General features: G+C 43.1%; 2 protein-coding genes across 4 annotated transcripts in view; both read left to right on the top strand.

Moving 5' to 3' along the window:
• Window positions 1-1,461, top strand: part of ADGRG2 (adhesion G protein-coupled receptor G2) — a 55,318-nt gene extending 53,857 nt beyond the window's left edge. For both annotated transcript variants that reach the window (XM_063392914.1, XM_063392915.1), the window contains one exon: window positions 1,099-1,461. In XM_063392914.1, the coding sequence (XP_063248984.1) occupies window positions 1,099-1,280 (182 nt within the window). In that variant the 3' untranslated portion in view covers window positions 1,281-1,461. The remainder of the gene's footprint in view (window positions 1-1,098) is intronic.
• A 3,083-nt stretch (window positions 1,462-4,544) lies between these two features.
• The window catches only part of PHKA2 (phosphorylase kinase regulatory subunit alpha 2), a 42,530-nt gene continuing 34,793 nt past the window's right edge, over window positions 4,545-12,281 (top strand). For both annotated transcript variants that reach the window (XM_063392911.1, XM_063392910.1), the window contains exons 1-4: window positions 4,545-4,709; window positions 9,782-9,940; window positions 11,258-11,305; window positions 11,800-11,968. In XM_063392911.1, the coding sequence (XP_063248981.1) occupies window positions 4,632-4,709; window positions 9,782-9,940; window positions 11,258-11,305; window positions 11,800-11,968 (454 nt within the window). In that variant the 5' untranslated portion in view covers window positions 4,545-4,631. The remainder of the gene's footprint in view (window positions 4,710-9,781; window positions 9,941-11,257; window positions 11,306-11,799; window positions 11,969-12,281) is intronic.

The following is a 12,281-nucleotide window of genomic DNA, read 5'->3' as shown; positions in this document are numbered from 1 at the left end:
TTAATTGCTCTGATGAAAGAAGCCCGCTCTCCCTGCAACATCTGACATGCTTATACATAGCTACAAAAGTATTTTGACTGCTTTTCTCAACAGAAAGGATAGCAGAGATGTTCTATTGAACTTGTTTGTTATAGCAACTGAGTGAATGAGCCAGTTGTGGCTTTCTGGAAAAAGTTTTGTTATTTTGTGTATTTTAGAATGAGATGCTAAATTGGTAATCTAAACCATTGAGTGATACCAATTCTGTTGGATGTGCTCCAATTCTATCCTGCTATAGTCACCTAATCAAACCTTTCCAGTGTGTCTGTGTATCCTGTGCCAAAAGCTTCTCAGACAAAAGCAGCTGAAAGAACTTTGATAAAACCTTGTTCCTGTGCACTTACAAACAGGGATATCTTGGGTGACTCACCTCATTTCCTATTTTATTGTCTATTTTGAATGTTGTGAACCTTGTACCACTTCCTCCATTCATATCAAGAGGGTTGTATGATACCTTGCTTGCATAATTTGACTAAATAGTTCTTCTGGGTCCTTAGGACTTCCATAAGAAAAGGCTAAACCTTGGATAGCTCCCAGCAAAGCTCTTAGAAGCAATTCCTGACTCCTAATCTTCCAAACATGAGGCAGTTGTATCTCAGAAGAGCTGGGCTAATGCCTCCAAAAGGTATTAGACTGCTGGTAGATAGGAACATGGGACCTTCTAATTTGCTGCACCTCATGGCTCTCCTCTCAAAGCTGGAACTTGAAAATAACATTGCAACACTTCATTTTTAAAAGTGACCTCCAAAACAAAAAACACTCTAGAAATTAAGACCTGTGTCATAAATATACTGAGCTGTAAAACTTTATGATTTTAGCCTCACTGCTTCTACTGAAATGCTAGTCCAGATTCAGGACTGGAATATGATTAACATCTCTCAAATATCAGGATTTTACACAGGAAAAGAAAGATATACAAAATATTTACCAAAAATACACATTTTAAAATTGGTGCAGGGATAAAATGAGAGTGTATGAAATTCCTACAATGACTAAAAAAGCATGGGAGGCTTGATTCTGAACCATTCTGACAGGGGATGCATTTTTTTGTTTCAACAGGCCATCTTTCAAGTGAGAAGAATGGTGTTTGTTTCAGTGTACAGAATGGTGATGTGCGTCTCCATGACTTTTCAGGCAAACTTGTATTTCAAGACAAGGATGATACTGGCAGCCAAGAAAGCCAAATCTCTCTCAGAAGGACTTCAAAGAGAGGAAGTCTGAATTCTATGGAGAAAATGTGATTTCCTTTTCAACAGCACATTGTTTTACAGTGTGACGTAGAGTTTTACTTTAGCAGTTTTACCTAATGTGAGCAGACTAAGAACTGGTTTTATTTAATATATGGTATTGGAACTTCAAGGCAGCCATGCAATGGATTGACAAGGACAATTATTAAAAAAAAAAAAAAAGAAAAAAAGAAAAGGAACCTACAATTTTGACAAGGTCTTGGATGTCAGATTACAGCTGGCACACTTCCATTTTGTTTCTTTATCAGAGTGGGGTTTTTTGAGGTTTTTTTTACATTTAAACAAAATTTTTATTTAGAGGTTTTTCATTACAATTAAGTTTATCTGGATATAACACGTAGTATTGTATAAATGTAGAAAGTTACAACTTGTGCATACAAACGATGTTAACTTTAAAAATGTTAGCTACACTGTCTTCATCTTTTTGTACGTTTTAGTAGCAAACTGCAGTGATGTACATAAGCAGAAAATATCAACCTTTAAGCATCTCAACGATACTTTTATATTTATTTCTTGTAATATAAATTTAAATATACCTATGTATAGAAAATAATTGGTATTTTGTTTGTAACTTCTATTGTAAGTTTGCATTTTTCTTTATTGATTAACTTTAACATAGAACGATACAGAAGTTAATTTGTCCAGTAAGTGGATCACTTACAGTGATTTGAATATATTTACTAGAACTGTAATAGAGAACTGCAGAACTGTAAATAACAAACACAATTGGTCTTGAACCTTTAGCTACCTTTTAGTACACCACAGAGGGTTAGAAATTGGGTGTAATTCAAGTAGAGTGCTATGAATGGAGTATTAAATAAAGTAGCCCATAGGTCATTAAGTACAACTAAGTTGTGTTGGTGGCTCAAGTGAACTCATCCGTTTTTGCCATTGATTTCACCAGGGTCAGTATTTATCTGGAGTGGTGAGACACTGCCATTTCTCATTTGCAATGATGAAAGTAGGCAACTTTGGAGCAGGGGAGGCAAATTGAAGAAAAAATAGAAATAATAAATGACAGCTGCTATATTTAGTAGCTGAGAAATTGTTTCATTGCATGGCTGTTTTTTAAGGGGCAGCTCTTGAGCTATTGTAATGAGTATTTCTGCTTGTGCTTTGGCTCTTGGTTGGCAAACCAAATACTGAGGTGCTAGCTCAGTAATTGCTGAAGCAAAATTTCATTCCTCTTGTGATAATTACCTGGAAAAAATGGATTTTGGCTCTTCATGTAATACAGTTGAAAGTCCATGCAACATTGTGAAGATTCCTCCTGAACAGAAGTTGGCCTGGTTTTACCTCTTCTTCTTCACACACGTGCAGCTGTGGCCACTGCTTTTCCAATTTGCATTCTTGGGCAAAATTGGATGCTCCCAAAGCAAACTTGACAAACTGGTGCTGTACTGCAGAGTACCAGGCCCTGTAAAGAGGGCTGCATGAAGCAGGTGCATGCTGAAGGGAGCAAGGGCTTTGCTTTCCCAGTGGGGAGGGCTCAGTGGGTGCCCTGAAACATTGTTCTCAACAAAAAGCATGAGTTACATGCCTCTTATCTGGGGCTCTGTTGGGGTTAGCAATTGAACCTCTTCAGTACTCAAACCCCATTGTGGTTCTGTGGGCAATACATGGGTTCTTTCAGTCACTTTCATCCAAGATTACTCTGACTGTGCTTTTAAGGTGAGAATTTAAAGTATTTGTTGTGTTTATCCACAGGGTTTTAGCTGCATGATGGTAAAAGCCCATCCTGGAATGCTAGTAGCTAGAATACATTTCTGTGAATGCTTTAACTATTTGGCTAATTGCCTTTGCAGTGTTTCTTGTAAATTTATTTAATGTTCTTATATTTATATTTTCAACTGTAAAAAAAGTAATAAATTTTGCAGCAAGTACAACACAAAATATATAAACTTTGTCTTTTAGATAAATGTGTCATTAATAGTGGGCTGCGTTACAATTCTTCAGATTACAGAATCAACAGTACGTAACCTCTTGGAGAAAAAGCTGACCCAGCTTTTGCATTTATTGTCTGCTACATATTTTACCTTGCATGGTTGTAACAGATCTGGATTTTAGCAGAGAAAACCCTGATGTTAGTCCAGTCAATGCCTGCCCTCAAGTCTGCTGAAGCCCTCCCGCAGGAATGCTGTAAGCAAAAGCACATAGGTGAGTTTGTCTTCAGTAATTAAATTCCTTATGAATACCATACTCCACTGACCTGCTTGGAGTCTTCTTTTGGTTTTTATTTTTGCACACTAAAATATGTTAGGATTCTTGAAAAAATTTTATATACTCCTAGGGGAGAGGAGTCCTTTCTGACTTTGCCACTTAGTGGCACACACATATTGTAGTAAAAGTTTGCACTTACACCAGCATAATATTGCTCATCCTCAAACTAGCTGAAAGCGTGTTTTTACCTTGGGTAAAACAGTAAAGTTGGTTCCAGAATCCTTCTGGGACTTGGTCTCTTGAACTTTGTTTAGCCAGGACACCCAGAGCTTGGGGAAAGCTGCAATCCTGCTCGGAGCACAAAGTAAAAGTCCGTGTATTTAGTTTGTGGCTGCAAAGCTAACTCGGGGGATCTGTAAGGTTTTAAGCTTAGTCAAAGACACAGCCGGCACTACCCTGCTCAGCAAACTTGGTCTCTAAATGCTGTATCTCTAAAAAGCAGTGTCCCGAAGGGGAGGCTGCTGTGGAGTGCAGGGGAGGAGTGAGCTGGTCCATCTCTTGGCACGGCGCACATTTCGCTGTGGCAGAGGGAGATGCTCTGTGCTCTTTACTGCTGTGCGGGACCTACAGAGGTGGTGTCGGACCGGAGGAGCGAACAGGTCTGAAGGCTGCTTTCTCAACCACGACTGCAGTTACAGTCAGTGAACGAAGAACAGCAAGGAAAAGTTAAAAATAGCAACTCTGATAATACTACAATTTCACTTAAAAAAAAAGACAACAGGATTTTTTTTTTCCAAATTTTGAGTGAATACCACACCTTCAGGTACTCTGCAACATCTGCTCCGTGCTTTTACTCGATCAGATCTCGAAACGGTGGGTTTTTATAAGGCTGGGGGAAAGAAAAGCTTCCAACAAGTATTCCGGCATTCTCAGCTTTATTTTACGAACTTAGGACGAGGTTGTACAAAAGCGACACTATTTTTTACACGTACAGCCGGGCTTTTGTCACGCCGCTGGGCGCCTCCTCTGCGCGGCCCTTGTGCTCCGGTGTCCCCGCCGTGCCTGAGGGCGGAGGCCGCTGCCCGCCCCGCCCCGCTCCGCCGTGAGGGCGGGGAGAGGCCGCCGCCATCTCCGGGACCGCCGCCCGAGCGGGCCGGGCCGGGCAGCCGGGCCGGCCGTGGGGCCATGAGGAGCCGCAGCAACTCGGGGGTGCGCCTGGACGGCTACGCCCGCCTGGTCCAGCGGACCATCCTCTGCCACCAGGTGAGGAGCAGCCGCCGCCCCGGGATGCCTGCTCGGGGCTGGGGGCGCCGGGCGCGGTGGGGCCGTGCCGGGGCTGTGCCGGGGCCGTGGGGCGGCTGCCGGGGCCGGGGGCTGCAGGAGGGACACGAACATCCCTCCTCCGGCCGGCGCACGGCCTCCTGTCCCGCATGTCCCGCCCCCGCCTGCGGGGCTGCGCGGGGAATGCTGAGGCGGTGCTGATCGTGGGTGTGCTTGTGTAAGTGGAACTCGGAAATCGTGTGGAAAACACAGCGAGTCTGAGCTTGTAAATAATGATAGTATTGTGTATACAGTGTCTTCGTGGCCATACGATACACACCCACACGTTGTGCACATACACTATATATATACACGATACTCTATGTGTATATATATACACACACATGTTAACAGCAGCATTACGCCCTGGTGACATAAGAGCTGCGAGCAGGACTTTGTGCCGTGCCTGTCAGCGCGGTGCGGGTCCCTGTGTGCGGCGGGCACGTCCCGGAGCTTCCAGGCTGTTCTCCCGCTGTCCGCCCTGCTGAGGCTGCGGAGCGTCAGGGGGGCCGCCTGCACAGCCGGGCAGCGAAAGAGCCGAAATAGCAGCGCTGCCTGGGGGAGGTGGCTGCGCGCCCCGTGTTTTTTTGTAGTGCTCTCTGCTTTGTGTGGTTGCTGCACTCAGCTGGGCACTGAGGACTGAGAAGGTGTTCAGCAGTGTCGTGCTTTGGTTAAAACAATCCAGTATATAAAGATGAGCAGCAGGGTTGGTTTTTTTTTGCACAGATCGGTTACCAAATATGCTTTGTTGATAAGAGTTGCAAGAAACTGGTAAGCAGTGAAAGAAGAGGCTGGGACCCAAATGTGCTTTGTCAGTAAGATTTTTGTCACTGGCGGTTGGTTGAGCACAGGGTCCAAACACTTGCGAATTGGTGTTTGTGTACTAATTATTGTAGACTCGGTAGAAACAACTGCAGGAACTGGTATATGTGATGTGAGAAGATAATTTTTGGCTCTTGCTATGCTGGGGTGCAGGAGAAGCTATTAGTTGCATTCCCATCTCTGCCTTTTGTCAGCAAGATCACCTTGGGCAAGCCACTTTGGCTTCCAGTGCCTGCCTTGATTTCCTTGTTTTTAAGATGAGGATGCTCATAACAGCTTCCATTAGGGGAGACATGGAGCCTCTGAGATTCAGAGCTCAAACATGCCCCATGAAACCTTGATGATATTAATATTTAACAATAGTAAAAAGGATAAGTAAATGGTAATACAGGGGTTCATACTGGTGACCCAGAATTTTGTAATTGCTATTTAAAGCAATAGGATGAGAGTTCATGACTGTGTATTGCCTTTTCCATGAAGGACTCAATGTCTGGGAGAATTCAGAGGTGGGGAAAGGAGGTAAGTTTTCTTCTTTGTGTGGAAAGCAAATCACAGGCTAGCAGCAAGGTAGAGGATCAGTGGTATCTCAAGAAGACCCAGAGAGATGCTCAAGGCACATTTCTGGATTTTTTTTTTTAAATATATTTATAGTCTTTCTGGTTTTTTCACTGCAATAGATAGAAAATGTGTCCATCCGGGTGAAGAGTGCTTACTTGGGCAAGTTAGCAAGGTTGTCTTTTGGCCAAATGCAGCTGTGTCTTTTTTGGGAGCATAAAGTCTATGACTGGATGGGCTTGGATGCTTCACTGCTGCTGGTGCCTTCTTAGTGCCTCTCAGGAAGGAGCCAGGGAGGTGATTCCAGCCATGGGTTTGCCCAGGAGCAGCCTGGCAGAAGAACCACAAGGTGTTTAAAGTGCTTCTGAGGTGCTGCTGCAGAGCAGGGGGTGATGTGTGACTGCTGAGGCTGTGACCCTGCACCTCAATCCACAGCTGTGGGAGTGCAGCCTTGGCACATCTGCTGTGCTCTGACAGAGGGCAGGGACACCCTCACCTCTGCCAGGCACAGCAAGGGCAGCACAGAGAGTGTGTGGAACACTGGGCTTGGATCAGGTGTTCAGCACACCAGGAGCTAGGTTTGTCAGCAGCAGCAGTTGATCCTGTGCTCATTCCAATCCCTCTAAATCAATGTGATTTTTAGAGGCAATTTTTAATGCAGGATATCTGTGCTACTGGGCAGATGTGTTCAAAGGGCAGGTTCAGCTGCACCAGGGCTTACAGTTTGCTCGGTGTGGCACCTTGCAGGATCGGGGCAGTAGCAAATCTTCTCCTGTTTTGCAGATGTTGTATTGTCCTTGTCAGATCCCTGTAGCATGCACAGTGATAGTTACCATCCTGTTGTAAAAGGCCCCTGTCTTTGGGGATACTGCCATCTCTTGCATGCACCTCAGGGACAGGGGTCAGAGGGATACTTTGGTGCTGAAGCAGAGCAGACATTGAAAAGCACCACCAGAAGGATGTTCTGAGCTGCTTATTAACCCTGTTAAATTAAGTGACATAAGAAAAAATGTGACTCTTAAGATTAGAAAATAGTAAAACTTAACATCTGTGTATATTTTAAGTATTGCTATGGTACTATAAGTGAAAAGCATATGGACCTGATAAGGAAAGCTCATACCTGTGTGGGTAACCCCAGCTGTATCACAGAATCACATTGGAAGGGACTCACAAGAACCAGCAAGACCAACTGCTGGCCCTGCACGGGCCCCCCAAGACTCACATCATGTTACATCTGGTTCCACAAGCAAATCTAGCTTACAAGCTTTGCTAGAGCTTACCTCAGTTTTCACTTGACAGATCAATGAGACAATCTGTTTGATTTGCACATTTCAGCAAGATGCTAAATTACTTGCTTTGCTGCTCTTGTTAGAGCCCCGCTGGCTTTGTGCCCGTCCTGCTGAAGTTCTTACTGACACTTGCTGCCCTGTAGGAGCTCATGGTGTTTTGTGGTTTGGGTTGTTAGGCAGCCTTTTTGTCTCCAGATTAACAGATAGATTTAAAAATAAGTTGGAGCACAAAACAACAGTTCAAAGTCAGTCCAGCAATCAGCTTTCTGTTGCTGTGCTCTCAGCTGGCAGCCCATGGTGCTGGTAAAATTCTTTGCTCCGTGGATCTTGCGTGGAGTGTGATTTGCAGGATGAGACCTGCTAGTCTAATTGGCTGGTCATCACTGCATAGATGGAATGCTTTAGCTAAGGCAAAATCCCTTTGACATCAGTGGGATTAAGTGTACTCAGTGTTTCTGTGGGTTCTTTAGCACCTTTGTAAGCATTGTAGCTTTCATATGGTGTCAGCAGGTAAGAGAAGAAAATAATTGTAATTTTTAAGAGAAAACACTTCTAAAAAAGCTGAAACAGAACCACTTAAAATAATAATTAGTATATTACATTGTTCTGCTAACATTCTGAATGTGCATGAGGAAAGACATTAATGTGTTGTCAGTCTATGAGAGCCAGCCCCAGTGCCCCAAAAGCTGGGACCAACTTGTAGAGGAATTGAAGGTGGTGAAATGGTGATAGCTGCCTGTGGATGTGTTTAATAAAACGTCTTGAGGTAGGCCAGTCCCTCCCTGGGAAATGAATAGGGAACTGAATTTTAAAGTCTTGGATGGGCCATTTCTGTGGGATTTCCATTTTGGTATACAGACATTTTTATTTTTCAACTGGCAGCTAGCCCAGCATAGAGAGTAGGGAAAAATAAACCAAAATTATCATTTCTCAGACAGCAGAGTGATCTCTATCAAGCCAGGGCTGCAGGTGAGTAGACATTTGTTGTCCTGCATTGGAGGGAGGGAAACAAAGTGTCCTCTCTACAAATGTTGGGAGCATGCAGTCTGCCTTTTGAGACCCTGGGTCTTGTCATGTGGGCACAATGCTGAACTGGGACTTCTGTTACTGCTTGTTTGACTTTTCAAGATCAAAAAGAAGTCTTTGAAGTTTTTTGCATTCATATGTGCTATTTTCCCCATCAAACAGGTGAGTAGGGGTCCTTCAGCTGTTATTTGGTTTGTGAAGACCTTGCTGAGGCAGGGTGAAGCAGCAGAACTTCATTTTTACCCTGAGTGAGCACTAGGCATTGCTGTATTAAACCACAACAACAGGGCTGACTGTGCTGGGTCATGTCTGTCAGGCTGTCACCCCTGTGCTGCTCCGTGGTCACATGCAGAGACCAGGGGATTGTAACTAAAGCCCCTCCCCCTCAAACCAGCTTTTAAAAAAATAGTAAGTTGAATGAACCAGTGTGTGAGAGAAGTGAAAAATTGTGGATGTATCCTTTTAAACTTTTGTAAAAGTAGTCTTTACTATTGTAATCTTTGCCCCTTGTCACACCAGACCCACCAACTGGTCTTTGTTCACTGAAATTTCTGTGAAGGCTTGAGTTGATTGAAAGTTCTATTGATCTTTTGCCTCTTTGTCTCATTTTTTTGTTAGTTAAGAATGTACAGCCAAGAAAGATGGCCTAAAAAAATTAAGGATAGCGAAGTGATGGGAATTAATGATGCAATGAAAAAATTAATGGAGTATTTGGGATGCAGGAGACTACTCAGTGCTCTGCTTTCTAGACAGTGCTGCTTTTTAACATCTTCAGATTTTTTTCCTGTACATTTTCCAAAGAAGGCTATAAAAAAGGTATTGGATTCATTTAGCTGTCATAAACCCAGTGGGCAGATATATAGAATACTTTTTAGTCTCCTAGAACGTCACTAGTGGTTTTTTACCTTCTCAAGGTTATGCCACAGACAGTTACACAGAAGAGCATACATTCCACACTCAATTTCTAGTGTTGAGTACCTTCTTTTCCTCATAAATATGTAAAATTTAAATTTCCATTTCCTTGATGTATTCTGAATTTCACTCAGTGACTTAGCTACTAATCTTGTGTGGATGAAGATGTCCAGCTGGATGCTGTGAACTTTACAACCTGAAGCATTGAAATAAATTTTGCGTTTCACTTGTGTGAGTTTGGAAAGAAGGATGGGATCTCACTCCTGTTGTGAAATCATGAGCAGCCACAGTGTGCACTTAGCATGAAATCAGCTTTAGTTTGTTACCCTTAAATACAGAAAGAAGTCATGTTTCTTAGCAGATGGGACTTGAGGTGGTGATGTTTGTCCTTTGTTCCTTGTGCGTGGTTAGAACCCAGTGACGGGGCTGCTGTCGGCCGGGGCGGACCATAAGGATGCCTGGGTACGGGACAACCTCTACAGCATCCTGGCTGTGTGGGGGCTGGGCATGGCGTACCGCAAGAACGCCGACCGCGATGAGGACAAGGCCAAAGCCTACGAGCTCGAGCAGGTGCGTCAAGGCCCGCCGTACGCCGGCCCCACTGTTGGGGTTTTCTTACTGTGGTGTTCTTGGAGAGGGCATTCGCACTGCTGCTGTGTCTGGGGTCTGGCAGGGTTTTCCCAGCTTGGAGTGCGTGTCCTGTTCCAAAGACAGCAACATCCGTGCAGTGTGTGGTGCGCAGTATCCCTGGCAACCTTCTGGCAAGGAGGGCTTGAAGAACTGGATGACAGAGAGGCTAACATCTGAATTTAACTACAAATGAAACAAAAATATGCAGAAGTCAAACTTCTGTTGGTCAGCTGATTGTTGAAAATTAGGCTTCTGAGAGATTTTGTGCCCTGATCTACAAGCCTCTCTCTGGTTAAACCTTGAGGTCTTTCATGAGGTGGAGCAGAAAATCAGACCTAGGCTGCTTGGATCTTGCAGCAATTTATCTGCTAAACCATTCTTCCCTGTAAAGAGAAGCAGGCCATTTAAAGTAAAAGTCTTTGCAATGTGCACATAGGTTATACCTGGTGTGTAGGTATGGTGATGATAGCAGAGAAGGTAACGATCTCCACTCTGATAAGATCTGTGCTGGAGAATTGGAAGAAGACATAACTCACACAGTTAAATACTAAAATCTGCAGCTGGGAATGTGAGTATCAGAAATGAGAGTGTAGACAGAGGTGGGTTAAATGGGAGGTGACGGACTGTTGGTGTCCTGCTGTTGTTTTGGAGTAAATTTTTTGCTGGTATGTCTTGCTCGAATCAAGGATGTCCATGGTGACAGAATAACCTTGACTCAATTTGCATGATCGTATTTTGAGGCCACATTTTTGGGGTGAAAAGGTACAGTTGATTATTTAATGCACAATCATGCACTTCTCTACATTCACACTTACGGCCTTTTCTCTACTAGTCACTTGATTTTTGTTGTACTGTATAAAGAGTGGAAGAAGCTCTACAGGTTTTGCAGTCATGCCAATGTCTTGAAGTCACCTACCACTGTTCCCTAGATATGTCACTCAAAAAATTAGTATTAATATTCTTACAAGACATAGCATTCTTCTTACTTTCTTTAGCTGGATAGAGGACCACAGAGAGTTGTTCCACTGTTTAGAGAGGACCTTTGGGAAAAGACATCTCCTAGACAGAGATGAAGGAATAAAATCTGATCAATGTATTTAAAAAAAAAAAAAAGTATGCAAAAGATTTGGGACAAATACACGTTCTTTTTTACCTTTGGAGGGACATTAATAGAGGGTATGAACTTTGCCACTTTTAAATGTTGGTAGTAAGAGCTGATGAGGCTGAAAGTGTCACTGGTCTGTTTTGTTCCTGCAGAATGTTGTGAAGCTGATGCGGGGACTCTTGCAGTGCATGATGAGACAGGTAATGCCACAGGATTGAGTTGGATTGGTAGATGTATTTACAAAGCACTTCATACACATGAAGTGTGTAGGTCTTGTGTCTTTTGTGGGGTGACTTACTTTGTGTGTGTGCAGATGATGATGTGGGGAGTCTTCTTAAAACTCTTGAGCAAAACACTGACCTTGCTTCTGTGTCTTGTCCAAGTAACACTTTGAGACTGTGCTTGCAGCAAATCAGTTTTGCCTTTGCAAATTGATTTTCACCAAGATGTGTGCCTGTAGTTTAGATCTGAACTCAACAAGGTAATTTAATCGTATTCTTTTCTGTAGAGATGTGGATTTAACTGGAGTCTAAAGTCAGGGTTGTGTTTAAGCCCTCTGATCAATCAAAACTGAGTGAGGTAACAGGATTAAGACCTCAAGATTCTCCTCACCTAAGAGAAGTTGTTAATTTTGAAATAATTTGGAGAATTTCTTCCAAAATGTCTCAGATTTGAGATTTGTGGTGTTTTTTAGGTAGATAAGGTAGAGAAGTTCAAACGCACTCAGAGTACCAAAGACTGCCTCCATGCCAAGTATAACTCTGCAACGTGTGCCACGGTGGTTGGGGACGACCAGTGGGGGCATCTACAAGTGGATGCAACTTCCCTCTACCTGCTCTTCTTGGCACAGATGACTGCCTCAGGTAAGCAGAAGATATTATTTGCCTTTTGTTGCAGCCTTTTCTATTCCAGCTTTTATGTAAAAAGAAAAAATAAGTAGTTACTAGCTTCAAAGATCTTTATATAATTGTTACTCAGAAGCAGGTCAAGTTTCTCTGGAAAAGAGATATGCCTTACTTGGAATTTCATGTTTATAGTAATTGGCATGATCAAGGCATCACATACAATCTTAATCAAGGCATCAAATTAGATGATATTTAGAGAGATATTTAGTATCATGTCAGAAAAGTCTCATGTTTAAAGACTTTGTGGGGGACAACCACATTTCTTCAGAGT

The sequence above is a fragment of the Prinia subflava genome, chromosome 3, assembly GCF_021018805.1.
Source record: "Prinia subflava isolate CZ2003 ecotype Zambia chromosome 3, Cam_Psub_1.2, whole genome shotgun sequence".
In the NCBI taxonomy this organism is placed as follows: Eukaryota; Metazoa; Chordata; class Aves; order Passeriformes; family Cisticolidae; genus Prinia; species Prinia subflava.
The sequence above is the reverse complement of the archived record's forward strand: the minus strand, read 5'-3'. Positions and strand labels throughout refer to the sequence as shown.